The 20,454-nt window shown below is 35.8% G+C and overlaps 4 protein-coding genes across 4 annotated transcripts; 2 read left to right on the top strand and 2 right to left on the bottom strand.

Moving 5' to 3' along the window:
• Positions 1-971: 971 nt before the first annotated feature.
• On the bottom strand, positions 972-4,422 carry LOC133327938 (serine/threonine-protein kinase pelle). Its single transcript, XM_061536482.1, has 4 exons — positions 4,249-4,422; positions 3,988-4,100; positions 1,859-2,599; positions 972-1,479 (listed from the first exon to the last, which is right to left on the bottom strand). The coding sequence occupies exons 1-4, from the start codon at positions 4,420-4,422 to the stop codon at positions 972-974; spliced, it is 1,536 nt and encodes a 511-aa protein (XP_061392466.1).
• A 1,782-nt stretch (positions 4,423-6,204) lies between these two features.
• LOC133327912 (protein unc-50 homolog) lies at positions 6,205-7,231 on the top strand. Its single transcript, XM_061536448.1, has 4 exons — positions 6,205-6,448; positions 6,520-6,585; positions 6,655-7,014; positions 7,095-7,231. The coding sequence occupies exons 1-4, from the start codon at positions 6,205-6,207 to the stop codon at positions 7,229-7,231; spliced, it is 807 nt and encodes a 268-aa protein (XP_061392432.1).
• Positions 7,232-8,506: 1,275 nt separating this feature from the next.
• Positions 8,507-9,531, bottom strand: LOC133327937 (large ribosomal subunit protein bL19m). Its single transcript, XM_061536481.1, has 3 exons — positions 9,468-9,531; positions 9,122-9,391; positions 8,507-9,051 (listed from the first exon to the last, which is right to left on the bottom strand). The coding sequence occupies exons 1-3, from the start codon at positions 9,529-9,531 to the stop codon at positions 8,507-8,509; spliced, it is 879 nt and encodes a 292-aa protein (XP_061392465.1).
• A 3,237-nt stretch (positions 9,532-12,768) lies between these two features.
• On the top strand, positions 12,769-19,848 carry LOC133327936 (transcription initiation factor IIA subunit 1). The gene is made up of 7 exons (XM_061536480.1): positions 12,769-12,825; positions 16,400-16,594; positions 16,742-16,750; positions 16,813-17,331; positions 17,447-17,654; positions 19,413-19,657; positions 19,740-19,848. The coding sequence occupies exons 1-7, from the start codon at positions 12,781-12,783 to the stop codon at positions 19,845-19,847; spliced, it is 1,329 nt and encodes a 442-aa protein (XP_061392464.1). The 5' UTR covers positions 12,769-12,780; the 3' UTR covers position 19,848.
• Positions 19,849-20,454: the final 606 nt, after the last annotated feature.

Genomic DNA, 20,454 nt, shown 5'->3' with positions numbered 1-20,454 from the left:
TGTTCTTTAGCCGATTAATTGCTACTCTGACCTCATCTTGGCTAGGTGGTTACAATCTATACCGTCATATCTTACTGGTTCTGGGATATCTTCTTCACAGCCACTATTTGATACCAGAGAACCTTTTCAAAATGCCCTTTCCAGATCCTCAACATGCTTTACTTATCAGTCAACCTGTTTCCATCTTCATCTGTACAGGAGGCTGTGCCTTCACCAAAGCCTTCGATGTGGTGTTAAACTCGTTGGTAAAATTTCCGAACTTCACTCTCAACCCTGTTTCTCCTCTCTCCTTTTTTCCCGATAATAATAATCCTAATCCACTATATAGTTTAAAAGAAAACGATCAAAATTTATTTAAAAAAATATATTTTTATAAAAAATATTCAAAAAAAATAAAAGTATAAATAAAATACATAATATATTTAAACTAATATTGGATTTGAAGATAGGCACATATGATAAATTTGTTTTAAACAAATTCCGTTATTAAACTTATATAATAATGTGAGGTTATGTTACCATTTGTCAATTAAAAAAATGTATAAATAAGGAATGTCATTGAGAGAGCATTATATAAATATTAAAAAAAATATAACGATTAGAAATGATTAGCAAATGCAGAAAAATTATAAACACCGGAATGTTTTTTGAATGATGCCATTTTTTTAATGGATTTCAAAATTTCCCAAGGAAAAAAATATACAAAAATATTTAAAAAGAAGCAACCAACCTAAACGACTTTCTAACGGATTAACCTATTTTATGAGAATTTTTTTAACATATATATGCAATGGAATTGACAATTTAAAACCACTGGGTAAACGACATTAGGTACAATGTAAACCTACTATTATGGTATGTTCCAGAACCTACAAGAATGTGCAATTTTTTACTACGATAAGGAATTTTTTCCCTTAGGATATTGAAGAAAACAGAAAAATGTTAGATTATTGCAGTACGGGGCCAGGTCACTAATCCACAGCTGCATAACTATTAAATACCTTAACTAAAACTTCCATATTTGGTCTTTGCAGTGGATCATCCCGTATACATTCCAATCCCCATTCAATGCCAATTCTGCACAGCAATTTCTCTTCGTCACTCAGCTCGGCACGTTTATCCATTAACTGCTCGATGGTTTTGGTTTTTTGTTGCAATTTTATGTAATCCTTTAGGAATTTCTTATTATCCACCACCGATGGCAGACCGGTGAACATTTCCAATAATACCACACCAAAACTAAAGGTATCGACGTGTTTGCTGAGTCGTCGTAAATCGGCAAATTCGGGTGGCAAATAGCCGCGCGTGCCATAAACATGATCAACGGTAATATACGAATCATCACCGGGACCCTCACGGGCCAAACCAAAATCACCGATTTTCGGTTGTAGACATTGATCCAATAGAATATTACCCGGTTTAATGTCACAATGGATGAGAGATTTATCCTTCAGCAGGGTGTGTAGGAATAATAGGCCTCTGAATGTTGAAAAAAAAATAAAAAACATTATAAAGAATTTCGGTATAGTTATACAGCCGAACTTCCATAACTCGAATCCCACATTATGCTGAGAAAAAAACTTCGGCTTATGGGGACTTCGAATTATGAAATAAACAGTCGAACTTCCATAACTCGAATCCCACAATATGTCAAGAAAAAAACCTCGACTTATGTGAACTTAGAATTATGGAATTAACAGTCAAAGTTCCATAACTCCAATCGCCACAATGTCGAGAAAAAAACTTCGACTTATGGGGACTTGGAGTTATGAAAATAATTATAATTAATTAAAAATTGGAATGAATTATAATTTGCCTCCCTTCGATTTATGGAAATTCAACTTTTTTCTTTACATACTTAGCCGTTCCCGCACTTATATTAATTCTCTTTTGCATTGTCAACGGTGGATATTTATTCGTATTCAAGTGATCATATAATGCCCCACGCCTCATCAACTGATATACCAAACATGGCTTCTCCCCGGTAATACAATAACCATATATTGGCAGGATATTGTCGTGACGATAACGATACAAACAATTCAATTCATTACGACTTTGTTGTAATTCAATTTTTGCCTGCTCCTGGCCATCGGAATCTTTATAGGTCATTAGCTTGATGGCAACATCGGTCATTTTCCAAACACCACGATAGACAATGCCAAAACCGCCCTTACCCAAACGATAACGTTCATCCCAATTGTTTGTACCCACTGTGAGTTCTTTATAATCGATTTCCGGTAGACCCGTATCATGGTGTTTATTGATTATTTTTTCTGTGACTGGTTGATGGGGTGGCTGGTGATTTGCGGGCTGTAAATTGGAACGACTTCTCCATGAAGGATTATTGTTGTTATTGTTTCTATTATGACTTGTATTATTATTATCGGAAGATACAATCGTGGAATTTGTTGAGGATATAATACCACTTGATGGTGAGTTCGAACCCATATGATTATTATTATTGGTTCGTGGTCTACCTTCATCGCATTCTGAAGGTAAAATTTGACTAAATGCTGGCTCACTTTCGGGTATTAGAAGGGTAAATTCTCGGGGAACATAATCTTTGAGTATACGCATACCTTGAAAGGCTTTGAGTCTGAAAAAAAACAACAACAAAAAACATAATATTAAAAATATATACATAAAATGGAACAAGGCAAGTTTAGGATAATTTGACAATCACTCAGAACCACATTAAAACCAATTCGTTAAAAAAGTGCAAAAAAAAATCACTAAACAAAACGAGGTATCGTAAGATGGGCCCTAAAATAAAAAGTGGACCAATATTGATAATTTTTGGTAGGGAGATTTTCTACCCAATGAGAATTCAAAATACCAAATTACAGCCAATTCCATTATAAAACGCGGCCATAATCTCAAAACAGCGAATAATGAGGGTTGCCTCTCTATGGGGGCTATCGTAAAAAGCCGTCCAATATTGATAATTTTTGGTAGGGAGATTTTCTACTCAATGAGAACTCAAAATACCAAATTACAGTTAATTTTCTCGAAAAACTTGTCCAAACTCCCCAAAACAAGAAAATTCGGAAGGCAACGTTGTATGGGGGCTATCGTAAAAAGTGGACCAATATTGATAATTTTTTGTAGGGAGATTTTCTACTCAGTAGTTCAAAATACCGAATTGCAGCCAATTCGATTTAAAAACGCGGCAAAAAATAGCGAATAATGAGGTTTAGATCTCTATGGGGGCTATCGTAAAAAGTGGGTCAATACAGATAATTCTTGGTAGGGAGATTTTCTACCAGTGTTTTTCTAACCAGTGAGGAGTTTTTCTAACCAGTGAGAATTCAAAATAACAAAATACAGCAAATTCGATTAAAAACTTTGACTTATGGGGAGATTGATAATTTGATAATGTAAATTCAGAATACTAAATTACAGCAAACATGATTGAAAATCGTTCTCAAATTCCCCAAAATACAGACATTTTGGAGTTTTCGCTATATGGGGCTTAATGTAAAAAGTGGTCCAATATTGTTCATTTTTGGTAGGAAGATTTTCTACCCAATGGGAAATCATAATACCAATTTACAGTCTCTTCGATTGGAAAACGTACTCAAACTCCACAAAATATCGATTTTTGGGAGATACTGCTATATGGAGGCTAAAGTTCCAAATTACAAGCAATTCGGTTAAGAAACGAGCCCAAACTTCCCTAAAATTCTGGAATGTGGGTATATTGATAATTTTTAGTAGAAAGATTTGCTAACCAATAAGAACACAAAATACTAAATTACAAGCAATTTCATTGAAAAATGTCACCAAAATTCGGGAGTTACCGATATATGGAAACTACTCTAAAAAGTGGACCAATATTAGATTTCCACAGAAAAATAATTATCATTGCTACAACAACACCTAATGGTACAATAATTCTAAAGATCCACAACCTAGTTTTGTCTTTAGTCTATAAGTTAAATTATTGAATTCTAATTAATAATTAATTTTAATTCCAAAACTTACTTGTATAAAACTTTATAAAGTTCCAATATTTTGTGATTATATTTGCCACCCCAGATGTTAAGCAATTCATTTGTGGGCGATTCACCGGTACTCTTTATTTTTCTGGCCATACTCTGAAAAAAAAAATAGTAGGTATTTGGCGATTATTTTGTTTAGAAAAACCCCCTTAAAATATTTTTATAATAGGAGTGGCGGGGGTTTTCCATTACAAATACACACTCCCTCCGACCCGAAACCCTGTATTTGTGTGTGACTACTCACTTGTATATCCGCCTCACTGAAATTCATCGTCTGTGCCACTTGCCTCCATATACCCAGACCATCCAAATGATTGCACAATTCTCGGGTAACTGACAATGGCAGATCATAAATATATCCCGTGGTTTTTATCCGAGGTGCAGACACCACTCTCGATTTTGTTGTAGCAGCGGACATCTTTTCGAGGAAGATCAAACAACTGAGTCATATACAATGCAAATGAAGGTGTTGTTGCACGTTCAATTTTCGATTTGCCACAATAAATTTACACACACGTATACACACCCATACACGTCAAAGAAGAAATGCATACAAGCAAGAAAAAACAAGATGCACTTTAATTGCCAAATCTGTGGACAATCGCTAATCTCACAAATTCTTACCAATTGTTGCTTCTTCTCGTATTGTTTTTATGGTAATAAAATAAATACAAAACAAGCAATAAAACAAAAAATAAAAAACACTTAAAAAAATAAATTAAATGTAAATAAAGAAAAAGACAACAGGTGAAAATTAATAAACAATTCCAGTAAGATCCAAATCGATTACTTGAGATACAAAAATCGATTTGAAAATGATCGATTTTGAATCAGCTGACAGCAATCAATTGTGTGGCACGTTTCATGATCCAATAAATATTATTGGATCATGGTATGTTCCTCTATCTCATTCCCTATATGAAAGGTCGCCCAGGGAGACCTGTTGGATATCAGTTGTCTCTCAAGTTTTCTGTCAAAATCCACGATTGTAAATTGACTTCCGTAAACAAAGTCCAAAATTTTGACATTAGACTTGAGAATAAAAATGACTTTCGCTAGCTGGATAACCTTATTAATAGATCTTGCTATATATGTATAGAACTATCATAAATTTATGAAAACCACTCGATTTCATAGCGATATGTCAAATATAAAACTGAATTTGTAAACATGGTGACGTATACGCTATGGAATTGACATGTGAAATAGAGTGGATTTATTAGGATTTATTGGCTTGTGACAGAACATTTGTTCCATAAGCCAAGCTTAAAAAAATTTTCCAAGAGCTTCGGTCTTGTGCGCATCTCATTCAATTTCCGAGATATTGTCTTCTATTTGATCTTTCCATCGGATTCATGGCCTTCCTCTTCTGTGTAAACATCTTCCCCTTCTGTGTGGCATCTTAATTAATTTTCACAACATGACCTTGCCAAAGTATACGCTGCAGCTCGATACGTCTGACTATATCGGTATCCGAGAATATATGGTAAAGCTCATGGTTCATTCGTCGATGAATGGGTGAAATTTGTCTATGCGTTTTTGTGTGTCTTTTCCAGGATTTATTGCAGTGGGAAAGTCTAGTCAATGGTCTGAAGCCGCATTGGTATGGTCCAATAATATCATTGAATAGGCTTCATCTCTACTGGAGGATGTGCCATTAGCAAAGCCTCATTCGAACTCCTGTACATGTCGATTTGCTCCCGCTCATGTTTATCTTGTTCTTTCTTATTTTTTCTGAAAATATGTTTCTGCCCAACTTCGACACTCCGTCCTTTTTTTCTAACAAAGCTTGACTTTTAATTTTTGAATTTTTGCACCCTGACCTCACCCTCCCATCTCTGAGGAAAAACCTCACCAATAATTATATAGAGTCCTGTAATAACGGCTCTACAAAATAAAGCAATACCATCGATAGCATCAACTATCGATATTCTAAACAAAATTATTTGTCAATTGTGCCATCGGTTGTTTACCATCTCTCGTTGAATGAATGATGTGTCAGAACTGTCAAAAGCAATAACAAAAAGATTTTTTTCTTCATAGAAAAATCCAACGACGACGAAATAAGAAAATAAACAATAAAATGCAAAAAATAAGCTAAGCTGTTTAATAATTTATTGTGTTAAGTTTGTATGTAAATAAAAATAAACGAAAAGGAAAGGAAAATACACAGAGAAAAATTAAATTCCCCTCCCCAATAATGAAACAATCGACATCGCCCACACCGTCAGTGGTATCGAGCTATGTGGCCTCAAGGGGTCAATCGCCGTTGCCACCACCGGCCAACTATAAGAAGAATTGCCTATCGGCCACAACAAAAAGTTACAAATATCTGAGACGTCTATTGAAATTCAATCAAATGGATTTTGAATTTGCCCTATGGCAAATGATCTACTTGTTTATAGCGCCACAAAAGGTCTATAGGAATTTTAATTATAGGAAACGTAAGTAGTAACAACATTGAACTAGATAGGGGGTATATTGACTATCAATGTTGTTGTTTTGTATTTTGCAGAGACAAAATCCCAATTTGCCCGAGATGATCCGGCATTTTTAGTTTTATTTCTTGTGTGTCTGTGTGGTAAGTAGTATCGTATTTTAATGGGTTTTTTAATTTGACAATAATATCCTCTTGCTTTGTGTCTTCCAGTTACATCATTGGGCTTCGCCTGGGTCTTGGGCCTAAACGTGTGGCAGAGTATATCATTTATATTCTATGTGGTCTTTGTTGATTGCATATTTGCCGGCATCATTGTTGCCACTTCCCTGTGGTTGTTTACAAATCGTTATTTACGCACCAGCAGCATTGAACCCGATGTGGAATGGGGCTATTCATTCGATGTCCATTTGAATGCCTTCTTTCCACCCTTGATGTTGTTACATTTCATCCAGTTGTTCTTTTACAATTGGCTAATAAGCAAGCCATGGTTCATATCGACTTTCTTGGGAAATACTTTTTGGCTGTTGGCCTTAAGTTATTATGTTTATATTACATTTTTGGGTTATAATTGTAAGTGAAAAACAAAATGGAATATTATTATTATTGATTGATAACTAATCACTTATTTATCTTCTTCTTCTTTGATCTAGGTATTCCCCACTTGAAGAACACCCGTCTAATTCTCATTCCTCTGCCCATTATCTTTTTGTTATATTTAATAACATTAATCATTAGTTGGAATGTAACCGTAGCCTTCATAGACTTCTATAAATACCGTGTGTATTAGATTTAACATAAAAAAGAATATAGATTTTTAAAAACAAAACCTAAGAAAATAACACACACAATTGTAATATAAACAATATTTCGTAAGCTATTTTATTCTCTAAAAATTTTAAAGTTTAAAGATTCCTCCATAAAGGGTAACACTCTTAGTGGTCCTTAGTGGGTCGAACATTGCGAGCGGTAACAGGCACCTTTGAACGAATTGAGAAGGCGTATGCAAAAGTGGGTCTGGCATCAACGCGCAAGGAGATTCGGATCAACTGTGGAACTTGAAAATTACAGCTTCGAGGTAGTCAAAGATTAAATATACCTTGGAACTGCCATAAATAAAACTAATTACATCAGTTTTGAAATTCGAAGAAAGATAGACTTACTACTTTGGCCTAAGTAAGCCACTTCCCTCCAGACCAAACTCACACTCTACAATACGCTGATACAACCCGTGCTGTTATATGGATCTGAAGCTTGGGTACTAGCACAAGCAGATGGGGCAGCTCTTGAAGGGTTAAGAAAAAATGTATCCTAAAGATCTATGGGCCGATTTGCGTTGACGATGAATATTCTCGGACATCGGCATTGTCAGATCAGACTCAAGCTGTCTTCTAAAAATGAGCATCCTCCTGGAAGACTTTTATAAACGTTTCTCTAGAGGACTTCTACAAATATATGATACCACCTTCAGGAGACCTGCTATAAATATAAACTTCTATTAACAAATTCCTCTTTAAGAGACATATACATTGAATCCTTTTTCGGGGGGTATTCTATGAATAAAAGGCTCCTCAATAGGTCTCTTTCAAGAGATTATCTACATATAGAAGCCTCTTTCGAGAGGTCTTCTACAAATAGATGAGCGATTTTACTTTTGATCATAGTTTCAGAATTTGGTTAGAGTCTTAAAACTCTGACCGAATGATATACTGTTGGTATCTCTCCATAGGAGGAAGTCTATGTAAAGGTCTCAATGGAATTTTGTTTTATAAGCAGGACTTTAACCGCTTCTAATTGCGACCCATATTGCCTTAGGTAATTTAAAATTGTGTTGGGAAAATTCAAGGGGTCTCAGCGGAACTTTGGAGGCCCAAAACTCGAGGAAGTATGGAATTCCGCAATAAGAATAAAATATTTCGTTGTAATCAGGACATACGTGCTTATAAGCTTCACAATGCTTCTTTTTATTTTGATTAACATTATTACATCCATTTTATAACAAATATTGTTCAACAAATTTATTCCCACTCCTCGCGCTCGCTGTAATTACTTTTGTAATATCTACCTAAGCCAATTTGGTTGGCTTAACAAAAGATCTCTTGCGTTTATTTCGCTTACGCTGCAGTTCCATTTGATGCAACTGCGAATAGACTTCAGCATATATTTCCTTTTGTTCCTCTTCGGGAATAGTCGAACGATACTGTTTCATTAGATCATATTTCTCCCATGGCTTTTCGTGTTCCTTCGCGGTACGTCTTCTCTTATCCGTAAGGTATTCATCAATATTGGCAACACCCTTTAGATTTTGTCTTTCCCAACGTTCCAACCAGGGACGTGGTCGTAAGCGAACCTGGACATCATTAACTGGGACCGCGGCACCATCTTCCATAACTTCAGGTTCCATATTCGGATCGAATGTACTATATTCGGGTAGGGCATCACGTAAATACAACAAATGATCATCTAAACGTTTTTCTAAGCGAAGAACTTCGATTTTTTGTATGGTTGGATCGTACATTTCATAGAGGACCTCAACGCCTTGTTCGTCGACAATATTGCGTAAAATGAAGCGGGCACGCAAGCCGCAACGTTCACGTTGAATGCAAATGCCTTTACAAAGAAACAACAACAACTTGTAACAATTTCAATCACCATCTGTTGCATGAAGTGGAATACCTACCCACAAACCGGCTAACCTTGCCGGCAGCATGAGGGTCGGAACTTGTCACCGCCAATACAGAGCCGACATAAAATTCTGGAATTTCAATTTGTGAACGGCGATCAATCATGTCCATACGTTCCAATTTTTCCCTTATGGGATTACGCCACTCCACCTTGGGATCGGGTAAAAATTCGGGATAAATAAAACGATATGTTGTGGGCGCCACATTTGTCGTTTGTTTGTTATATTGTTCCTTTTCTTTGGGTGCTGCTTTTGTAGAGAACGTGACTGCAAAAAAATGAAAGAATGGGGCCGACATTTAGCCGAACAGTTTTGTAATCACTTATTTTTGTTGAAAACTTACCAACCCTCACCAAAATTGGTTGTCTCAACAGAGCTGGCGTAACTAAACGCGTTGGAGCCAACATTGCATAGAAAATTAATGGATTTAATTTATATTTTAATTAATAAATTTTAATCTAAATATCAATGAGGGACAGCTTGCAGCAGCAGCGGTTCCAGTGGAATCAGCTGTTGTCGAAAAAAATTAATACCTCATTTGAGCAACCGTGTGGTTATGACATGGTCAATTAATAAGGTCATCCAGGGAGACCAGTTGGATATCAGCTGCCGCTCAAGTTTGCTGTCAATGTCCATTATTGTGAATTTACTTCAGTTATGAAAACGTAAATAAAGTCAAAATTTTTGACATTAGATTTTAGAAAAAAAGCTGACGTTCCCTGGATGGATGACCTTATTAATAGATCTTGGTTGTGCCCAAGGCTTATTAAGATGCCTCTAGTTTGCTGTCGAAATGCATTATTGTGAATTGACTTGAAAAATGAAAATAAAGTCAAAAATTTTGACATTAGACTTCGGAAAAAACAGCTGAATTTCTCTAGTTTGTTGACCTTATTAATAGTTCGTGTTTACAACAATATGGTCCAATCTCACCTTCGTACCTAGAAGGCCTTAAAGGTCTCTTCCATTACTAAATACGTCAATTTTCTTTATCATACCGTAGTAGTACTATTATGTAAACTGTCTTTTAAAGCACGATATGTGACAGAACAGTTGTTCCCTAAGCCTAGCTTAAAAAAGATTTCCTAGCTCGTCGGTCTTGTGCGCATGTCATTCATTTTGAATGACCATGTTCCGAGATGTTGTATTCTACTTGATTTTTCCATCGGATTCGTGGCCTTCTCCTTCAGCAAGGAACAAACACATTTATATGCCTTTTGAGTGGGGGAATCCTGACTATGTCGATGTCCGAGAATAAATAGCTCACGGCTAATTCGACGACGACATTCACCGTCGACACAGTTTCGGTCCATCGATCTTTCGGAGAATTTTACTCTCAAACCCTCCAAGAACAGCCTTATCAGCTAGCGCAAATACCCATGCTTCAGATTCATACAACAACACGGGTACTATAAGCGTCATGTAGAGTATGCGTTTGGTCTGGTGGGAGGTGGCCTTGCTTTTGAGTTGCTTTCCGCATTTCAAGGCTGATGTTATTAATTTTGTTTATGGCTGTACCGAGATATATAAAATCGTTCACTACTTTGAAGCTGTAGGTTTAAAGTTTCACAGTTGGTCCGACTCTACTGGACGTTTTGCGTGTTGGTCTTTTCGCCATTTACTGCCAGTCCCACATTGGCCGATTCCTTTCCAATTCGTTCAAAGGTGGCTGTTCCCGCTCGCAATGTTTGATCCAATATATCGATGTCGTCGGCGTGGACAAGTAACATATGCTGTTTGGTGTACAGAATGCCATTTTTGTTCACATTTGCATCTCGTATGACCTTTTCCTGCAGGATGTTAAACAGGTCACACGACAAACTGTCACCTTGTCTGAATCCTCGTTCGGTATTGAAGGACTCCCAAAGGTCCTTTCCTATTTTAATCGAAATTTTATTGAACTGCTCCAGCATCTGTAAAAAATTAACAATTAATTTAAATTATCTTTTTTTATTTAAAAATAGTTACTTCTTATTTTTTGAAAAAGGCCTACATGTAGGCCCCCGAAGTACCTACGCACACTCACACCAATACATCCGCCATTGTGGTATGTGCTATCTGTGTGAGTGTGTGCTTCAAATAAAATCCCAATCGCAGTATATAAAGAGCCTCATTTCACTGTCAGATTGCTTTGCGTTTATTTCGTAAAGCCTTTGCTTCCAGGACGTGGAATCTGTGCTGGCCATTGCAAAAATGCCAATAACATGTGCCATGGAAATTACGTAGAAATTATGCTCTTGTTCTAGACGTTGAGAACAAAATTTGCAACATAACATCAATTTTTTTTCGTTGTTAATTTCTCTTGTCATTGTATAATTTTTTATTACAAATACATTCTCATACCATGTTATGTGTGTGGGGTAAAGATGTAAAAAATGGGAACAAATTTTTTGCATGTTTGCAAAACTAGGTACTTGTGTGGATTTTGAAAAGACATTTTATAAAATTTAATATAATTAAGGGAATAATTTAGTAAATGTTGTAAGGAACGTTTTTAAATTTCTTCCCGGCTCTTTTTGATTGTGAAGATATGTTTTGTTTTTATAAGACTTCATATTAAAAATACCAGAATTTACAACCCTGTTGCTGTGGCTCTACCATTATGTCCAATAACCAACAACAACTTGCATTCATTCGGCAGTTGTAAACGAGAGCGGATGCTTCGTCGAGGAAAGTTTCTTGTTCCGTAGGAAAAAAAATTAAGAAAAATCGTGTTGTAGTTTTTGTAAATAGAAAAAATCGGGTTTTTCAAGAAATTCCCTGTGAAAGTGAAATTTTATTTGCTGTATGACAGACACTGAAGTAAATGAATCAATAGACTCGTTCAATTTAATGGCATCTAGAGAAAGAGAGTGAAAGACAGTGTGGTTGGTGTGTGTTTGCGAGTATTTGGAGCTGTGCAGTCAGTTGTTGAGTACATTCAGTGTGTGTCTGCTGTCAATGTGTGTTTTTTCTCCGTGTGTTAATTATAATTAACTAACATTTATTAATAATTTTCTGCGCACTTTTATTTCTTAACTGGCGTTGCTGTTGCTGCAGTTCTTTTTTAGGCATTGTTATTCTGCCAGACATCTGTCAACGTTGCGTTAACTGTTTCTTGCATACGTTTGTCTGAGATTGTTGTCACTCTCTCTTACCCCCTTGTCAACGGTCACCGGCCTGTCAGACTCTTTATTTTTGTATTATTTACCCCAGATGATGATGTTTCAGTTTTTGTGTTAACACACATACTGATGACAGGCTACCTGTCTGACTGACGACAGCAGCAGCTTAAATCATTCCATATGTTTTTTGGTAGTCGTTTTCTGCTGCAACCGCCACCGCTTGTTGCATGCCGTTGAAAAAAATCTCGGTCAAATCTCCGTAGCGTAGTGACAGCGAAAGAAAAAAAAAATAGTTGTGCCGCCGACACCGCTAAATTTAAATTAAACTAAAGAAACAAAAAATAAACCAAAAAGCAACAGACAACAAAAACAATCAAGATAGTGCACACTCAACAATTGCCCAACAAAATCGTCGCTCGGCAAATAAAGGCAAAAAATCAAAAACAGTGCAAAACAAAATTTGCAATTGAGTGATTTTTTTCATTTTTGTTATTGTTTGTTTTGCTTTTGTTTACCTCGGTGGACCTTGTGTGTCCAACCAACAGCCTAAAAATGTCGGAGAAAAAGGTTCAAATGGCTTTATGCCAATCGTCAGTGGTAAGTAATGTTTCGAATCTTTTATTTAACAGTGTCATGATAAACTTCAAATTTCTTTCAGATTAGGGTTCGGTTTTAAATTTAGATGAACCACTAAAGTACGGGGGAAATGTGTTTCTAGTATTTTGAGAAACTAATTTCCTTTAGGTTCACATCTGATTAAAATCTGAAATTAAAACTTTAAGAGAAACAAGTCGAATTTAGGGCCCGGTCGCAGATTGGCCATTATTAAACACATATTAATAATATTCAAAGGTACACACCGACGCATTATTCAGATGGTATGGACTCATATCGTTAGCCTATATGTCCTGGGTATTTAGCTTGTAGGTGGGTGGACGAAATGTCGTACAAGTGCTTATTATTAAACTAAAAAGCAAGTGATAAAAAATTGGATATATCTAACCAAGATTTGTATTAGCTTCCATAGAATGGGTCTTGAAATTCATACTCTTTTGGCAAATAAAATCGTTAATATTCAAACCAATTTGATGAATATTGGTGATTTACATGTACATACATCTATAAAGCAAATCGCAAAATTTCCATTATACATATTTCTTATTATAGGTCAACTTTTCTCTGTACTTCTGAAGGCTTTGTATACATGTTATTGTTGAATAAAAATTAAATTAATTAAATTAAAAGGATAAAGTTACGGTGCAGGGAGTTAATAACCCAGTACCAGCGGCAATCATTGGTAAGATCCCAGGCCACATGTCGTCGAGATCAAGCGATTGTGATTCGCCTGCTCTAGGTGTGGATGCCATGGCACTTGCAGCTGTATCTGCTACAAGCGCATCAATTTCAAATCCGAATAACATTGACGAACCGGCATATTCAATTCAAAATGGAAATCAGACTAGGACTGACAGGACTGTAGTTCTGGAAGGGGACGACCTATAGCAGAGCAGAGTAGGGAAACCTTCGACCAGTTAGACAGACTTGTACCGGAAGAGCAATGTGGGAATACGCTTCCGGAGGAACTGCTACTAAATCTTACCCTGACTGCTGATGAGCTGAACACCACGGTGATTCCGGCACTTGCCGACAATAAATTTCAGCGGCAAACTGCAATAGAGGCGATGTCCGACGATGGGGAATCTATCGAGACTCTAGCAACGGACAGCGGCTCAAAGGTCGGAAATCCCCGTCAAAAGCCAAAGGAAAAGGCTACTGAGAACTCTTTTATACTATTTTATGCATGCTTATTAAGTGAAATGCAGGTGTTCAAATACGAATCCGCAACTTTTTTACAATGAATGCTCGCATTTCTAATTTTTCCATTATAAAAAATTGCGGATGCGACTTTTTTTGAACACCTGTTTCTATATGAAGTAGTTGCCAGATCGAAACAAAATTTAACATGTGTTCATAACAGAGATAGAAGTATCCGAAACACTTAACATTTCTTCTGTTCATACCGCGCTTTCTTTTTTAGGCTAAGAACATTCCGAACCGCCTTCGTAGTTTATTTTAGCAATTTTATTTTGAAGGTTTTGCACAAAATCTTGAAATTATTTTTTGGTATTATTTTTTGCTTAATAAGCATTATTATATATTCTGAAAAAAATTATGTTTAATTGTTGGAAGTGACATTGACCTGCATATAGTCATTACATAAGCTTTTTTCACCATTACATGGTTCGCCAAAAATTAAATAGAATATTCAAAAAATGCACAGCTATCAGAAATGCTAATCATCCTACCAATGTTTTTTACATATATATATATATATATATATATTAAATTTAATAATTAAGCTTCGTGAAAAATGTTTTTTTTTTTTTTTGCTGTTACTTAAAATTAACAACAAGCTGATTACGTGATTGAACGAGTGAGTTTGTTTAACATTTGTTTTTAATATTACTGATAATAACAACGACAGGTAGTGGTACTTGCCAGTCGAAAAAAAACGATGTGGTTCTCTTTTTTGTATCCTCCTCATCGTATCAATGCAAAACTAAAAACCAAAAATCGTTAACAACATCATTTCTTTCCAATTATATGCGGCGACCACTGTCGCTCAGCCTATGTGGCGGTGACACACTCAAAAAATGCATTCAACAACAATAACTTTCACTGGAATATTGTGATCAGCAAAACACTGCCAGTGATTTGCAACGTAAACTTTCTGGATCTTGTCTTTATAGCAACAACATCAATCCATGCACTCACACACATAAATGCATAATAACAATACAAAAGAATACAAATGTTTTTAAAATAAATGTTGGGGATCAGAGCGTTAAAATACATATATTTCTTTATATTTTTTAAAAGAACTTCTGAAGGAATTTTTGTACCCTTCATCATTAGGTGGATTGTATTTTAAATTCCGTTTGCCACGCCTCGAGGTATTCACCAGACCCCTTAACATATAAATATTTATTTTAGCAAACACAAGAGAGCTTGCTGCATTTATGGCCAACAAAGCTGTCCAAATAAATCCGAAACAGCCATCACCAGTGTTGCCGGTTTCTCAGAGGATAAACGATTCTTCTAAAAGTCAATGCTCAGCAGTTCTACGAGGAAAAAGAATTTCAGCTTTTCTATAAAGAATGAGAAGTTCTCCATCTTAAGACACATTACATACATTGCTACCATTCATATAATTTGTATACCATTCACCACACTGTGGTACAGGGTATTATGTCTTTGTGCATTGTTTGTAGCAGGCAGAAGGAAACGAGATAGACACATGGTTCCTTTGGAGATTATGCATAGAATCACTTTCTGAATCGATTTATGCATGTCCGTCCGTCTGTAGATGTTAAATCGTAAACAAAGTACAGATCGCATTTATGATCCGATTTGGATGAAATTTGTCACAAGCCCAAGGATGAACATTATTGAAATTGAAGAAAATCGGATCAAATTTAGATATAGCTCCCGTATATATTTTCCTCCGATTTAATGTAAATGGTGTACCAAAGTCCATATATAGCTTTCGATTTGCACGAAATTTTCCATAGTAAACTGAATTAGGTCCAGAATGATGTGTGCTAAGTTTCGAGAAAATCGGTTCAGATTTAAATATAGCTCCCATATATATTTTTGCCCGATTTAATGTAAATGGGGCACCAAAGTCCCTACATATCTTTCGATTTGCCCAAAATTTGACATAGCGGATTGAATTGTGTCTAGAATGATGTATGCTAAAATTTGATATAGATATAGCATATATTTTCGCGGATTTTATGTAAATGGTGCAGTCCCTATATAGCTTTCGATTTTCGAAATTTGGCATAGATGTGTGTGTGCTAAGTTTCGTGAAAATCGGTTCAGATTTAGATATAACTCCCATATATATTTTCGTCCGATTTTATGTAAATAGTGCACGAAAGCCTCTATATATCATTCGATTTGCACTAAATTTGGCATAGCGGGCTGAATTGAGTCTAGAATGATGTTAGATACCTATTTTCAATGGCCGCCTCATTAGTGGAGTTCACATAAAGTTTGGTATCGCCGAACTTAACTTTTAGTTATTTGTATTCCAATTGTAATTCCTCTATTTTTGGAAACCCATTTAAATAATTTTATTTTTCTTCTTTTCCCTTGTTTTTTCCAGCTGAAGGTATATCATGCCGTCATTGAAGATGTCATAGCCAGCGTACGTGATGCTTTCTTGGATGATGGTGTCGATGAACAAGTGCTGCAAGAAATGAAACAAATCTGGCGATCAAAATTAATGGCCAGCAAAGCTGTCGAAATAAATCCTGAACCACCGGAACAGCCACCACAAGTTATTGCCAATAATCCAAAGGTAAACACACACACACACGAAGCAATTAAATCCAACAACAAAACCATTGTGGTTCATGGAAATCGCTAATTTTTCTTTTTCTACTTTCAATTTTTTTTAAATGTTATTTCCCTGATGTTCGTTCTATGCCTCCTAACAACAACACAGCCCACAAAGGTAAATAGAAAATTACTCTTGCCAAACTGTTTTTAAATCAAATATGTATGTATATTTGTTAGGCCCAAGTAGCTAAAGCTAAAAAAGCTGCAGCAGCCGCTGCTGCTGCCAATAATGCCAACAATGGTGGAGCAGCTCAAAGTTCAGCATCAACAGCAGCAGCATCATCGGCAACTTCGGCCGATGTAAAGCCAAATATTGCACAATTACAACAGGCGGTAAATGGACCCACATCATCATCGGGTACTGGTGGTGCGGCGGCCGGAACATCAGCCGGCGCCAATACAACGCTCATGAACGGTACAATTAAACAGGAACCTCAAACGACGACGACAACGACGATGCAATCTTCACAACCTCAAAGTCAACCACCACCCTTACATCCTACCTCGTCGAGTTCAGCATTGCTGTTGCAACAACAAAAGCAACAACAACAGGGTATTGCCGGTGGTGCTGCTGGCGGTAGCAATCAACAGTCGCAACAGCAGCAACCTGGTAATAACACAAGCGGTAATCAGCCTCAATCATCGACAATACCCATTGTGGCTGCATTAGATCCCAATCGTATTATGCCTGTAAATGTGAGTATTACACAGAGATTTTTGGTATTGTTGTTGTGTGTTTTTCTCGTTTTTTCTTCTTCTAATATTACATGTCTTAAATAATTGTTCGTTTTTTTTTGATATTTTATTTCAGATTACATTGCCTGCCCAACCAGGCACAATGAATTCCGAATCACGTGTCCTAACCATACATGTACCAGCCTCAGCATTGCAGGAGAATCAATTGACACAAATCCTAACGGCCCATTTGATATCGTCGATAATGTCACTGCCCACAACATTGGCCTCATCGGTGTTGCAGCAACATGTCAATGCGGCCCTGGTCAATGCCAATATGCAAAGTAAAATATTTGTTTTTTTTTTTATTTTATTAGAAATTTACAAAAAAAAACAAATATTATTATTAGATCTGTTTGGATCACCATGAGAAATATTCGTCAGAGAGCCCCATATATTCTTCAACGCAGTGGAAAATATTTTGGGCGAGCTCTCGGCCCGGCTTCGGAATTTTGCACATACATTGTTTCAACCCTTAGACAATAGTTTGTATTGAAAACTAGCTCTTTCACAACACGTTTTCGTATAGTCCCCCAGTATTGCTACATGTTCAGTATTTTCCCCACAGGTGGATAAATGGGTTCAGACGGCTATATATAAATTTATCTTCAACTAGCATATGCCCGATACTTCGATAGCGAACGTGGGAATTATTTAAAAACCAATATCGACCATAATGAACATTTAAGTACCATTTAGTACCTATGTTCCCTTATTGTACGTACTTCCAAAACAACTTCCACATCTCAATACTACACACCAATTCTGACCGCAACCATCTCTATATTTCGGTATCATCTCTCCCTTTGTACTCTTTAATACTAATTTCCAAAAAAAATCCAAATTTCAAAAATAGGTTAACTTAAATCAATATTTAGTGCCATTTAGTACATATTAATATAAATATATATAACTACCTACCTTTAAAATCATATATACGAATTTCCAAAACTTCCCACATACCCCAATTTTAATTCCAAATTTCAGCTCTAAATATAAATTATTTGAAGTTTAGTACCATTTAGTACCCATAAATACAAATTTCCAAAAAATACATCCATACCCCCATTCCCACACTCCAACAATAATCTTTTTTCCAAATATCAGTGTTATAGCTATATCGGTTCACCTAAATCCAAATTTAGTACCATTTAGTACACATTAATATAAATTTCTATAACTACCTATCTTTACAATCATAAGTACGAATTTCTAAAAACTCCCCACATACCTAATCTTAATTCCAAATATCAGGACTGCTGCTCTATCGGTTCACCTAAATCCAAGTTATGCCACATTTAGTACACATTAGTAGAAATTTCCAAAACTTTCTGTATACCCCAATCCTACACCAATCCTGGCCCTCTATTGGTTAACCCAAAATTCAAATTGTACCAAATTTTGTACACATAAGTACGAATTTCCCAAACTACCAAAATACCTCAATTCGACAATACAGGTTATTTATTTATTTCAAATTCATTTATGATACAAAGCCTTATCTGCTGACAAATATACATAGCCTGAGATACATTATATAAACTTATTCCAAATATCAGTGTAAACTTATTTCCAAATATCAGTGTTCTAGCTATATCGGTTCACCTAAATCCAAATTGTACCAAATTTAGTACCCTTTTAATACACATTAGTAGAAATTTCCAAAACTTCCTACATACCCCGATTCTACACCACAATAGTGATCCCAGCTCCTTATTTGAGGATTCCACATCCATTGGTTAGTACATTTCAGTTCGTTTCGGATACTTGTAATTCGAATTTCGAAAATCATCTCTCCTACACTCCATTAATGACCCTCAATACAAATTTCAGAGTTCTAGCTCTACTGGTTCGCCAAATACAAATCTGACACCTTGGAACTAGGAGTGATCCTCACCCCAATTTTCAAGATTATAGCTTCAGTCGTTTCCTCTGGGCGTTGATGAATCGTTAAGTCAGTCAGTTTAAAAAGTCTCCGCTGCTAGAATTAAATCTAAAAAATTATTAAATTAGAAAAAAAAAATAAAAAAATTTGTTTTTAGAAAATTTCAATACATCCAAACAAATGGATGGTGCCCTGGATACCTCCGATGAAGATGAAAGTGAAGAAAGTGATGCCAACATCGATGATGATGACAACGATGATCTAGACAAAGATGATGAATCCGATTTGGACAATGAAGGTGGTGCTGAAGAAGAACCGCTCAACAGCGAAGACGATGTTACCGATGAAGATGCTACGGATCTATTTGATACCGATAATGTTATTGTTTGTCAATATGATAAGGTAAATTCAAACACAAGTACACACTCATTCCACTAACTTAACGTAACTTTTCTTCGTTACCACTATTTCTCTCTCTTTCCAGATAACACGCTCCCGCAACAAATGGAAATTCTATCTCAAAGATGGCATTATGAATATTGGCGGGAAAGATTATGTTTTTCAAAAATCAAATGGTGATGCTGAATGGTAAAGGAGAAAGAGAAACAAATTTCCGACCCTATTTTTTCAAAATGATGGAAAATACAAAGTCCACAATCCACTACTTACCAATCAAGATCGTTTCTCATCCACCAACCACGTCGCATAATGTGCTTATAATAAAAAAAATCAATAATTGTTAGTAATTAAATTAGAATTTTGTTGCTATTAATCCAATACACATAAACAATGATGTACATTTGTTTTTTTTAGTTCTTTTCTTAAAATTACACACAAATATATATATTCTTCATATACATACGTACAAAACAACAAGTCAAAACAAAACAAAAGGAATACATTATTACAAAATAAAAGAAACTGGCATTCAAAGTTTTGAAAATTCTGTTTTCTTTTTTTTACGAAAATATGCGTAAGTAAGGAAGGTAAAAATAATGCCGAGACTTTACTCTGCAAAAAAGTGTGGGTCCGTGGTGGTGGCCACAGATATATAGCCACAGCAGATATGGTCCGTCAGAAACAGTGACGTAAATGACATACATTTCCAACGTATAATACATACGTCAGAAACGTCGGAAACCCCCCCAAAACCATTAGGTTTTTGACAAGATAGCTATTCCCATTAATCAATTCGAAAA

Source organism: Musca vetustissima, unplaced genomic scaffold (assembly GCF_032173495.1).
Source record: "Musca vetustissima isolate MV318-11 ecotype Yass unplaced genomic scaffold, APGP_CSIRO_Mvet_v1 utg13007, whole genome shotgun sequence".
Taxonomy (NCBI): Eukaryota; Metazoa; Arthropoda; class Insecta; order Diptera; family Muscidae; genus Musca; species Musca vetustissima.
Note: the sequence above shows the minus strand (reverse complement) of the source record. Positions and strands in the feature narration are given on the sequence as shown.

Excerpts from the sequence above, each read along its gene's own strand:
- LOC133327936 (XM_061536480.1), top strand. The coding sequence starts at position 12,781 with ATGTCGGAGAAAAAGGTTCAAATGGCTTTATGCCAATCGTCAGTG. Across the intron at positions 17,332-17,446 it reads ATCGTATTATGCCTGTAAAT|ATTACATTGCCTGCCCAACC; the intron begins GTGAGTATTACA and ends ATTTTATTTCAG. Across the intron at positions 17,655-19,412 it reads GGTCAATGCCAATATGCAAA|AAAATTTCAATACATCCAAA; the intron begins GTAAAATATTTG and ends ATTTGTTTTTAG.
- LOC133327938 (XM_061536482.1), bottom strand. The coding sequence starts at position 4,422 with ATGTCCGCTGCTACAACAAAATCGAGAGTGGTGTCTGCACCTCGGATA. Across the intron at positions 2,600-3,987 it reads CTTTATAAAGTTTTATACAA|ACTCAAAGCCTTTCAAGGTA; the intron begins GTAAGTTTTGGA and ends GTTTTTTTTCAG. Across the intron at positions 1,480-1,858 it reads ATAAGTGCGGGAACGGCTAA|AGGCCTATTATTCCTACACA; the intron begins GTATGTAAAGAA and ends TTCAACATTCAG.
- LOC133327937 (XM_061536481.1), bottom strand. The coding sequence starts at position 9,531 with ATGTTGGCTCCAACGCGTTTAGTTACGCCAGCTCTGTTGAGACAACCA. Across the intron at positions 9,392-9,467 it reads ACCAATTTTGGTGAGGGTTG|TCACGTTCTCTACAAAAGCA; the intron begins GTAAGTTTTCAA and ends ATTTTTTTGCAG. Across the intron at positions 9,052-9,121 it reads CAAGGTTAGCCGGTTTGTGG|GCATTTGCATTCAACGTGAA; the intron begins GTAGGTATTCCA and ends TTCTTTGTAAAG.
- LOC133327912 (XM_061536448.1), top strand. The coding sequence starts at position 6,205 with ATGAAACAATCGACATCGCCCACACCGTCAGTGGTATCGAGCTATGTG. Across the intron at positions 6,449-6,519 it reads GAATTTTAATTATAGGAAAC|AGACAAAATCCCAATTTGCC; the intron begins GTAAGTAGTAAC and ends TGTATTTTGCAG. Across the intron at positions 7,015-7,094 it reads TACATTTTTGGGTTATAATT|GTATTCCCCACTTGAAGAAC; the intron begins GTAAGTGAAAAA and ends TCTTTGATCTAG.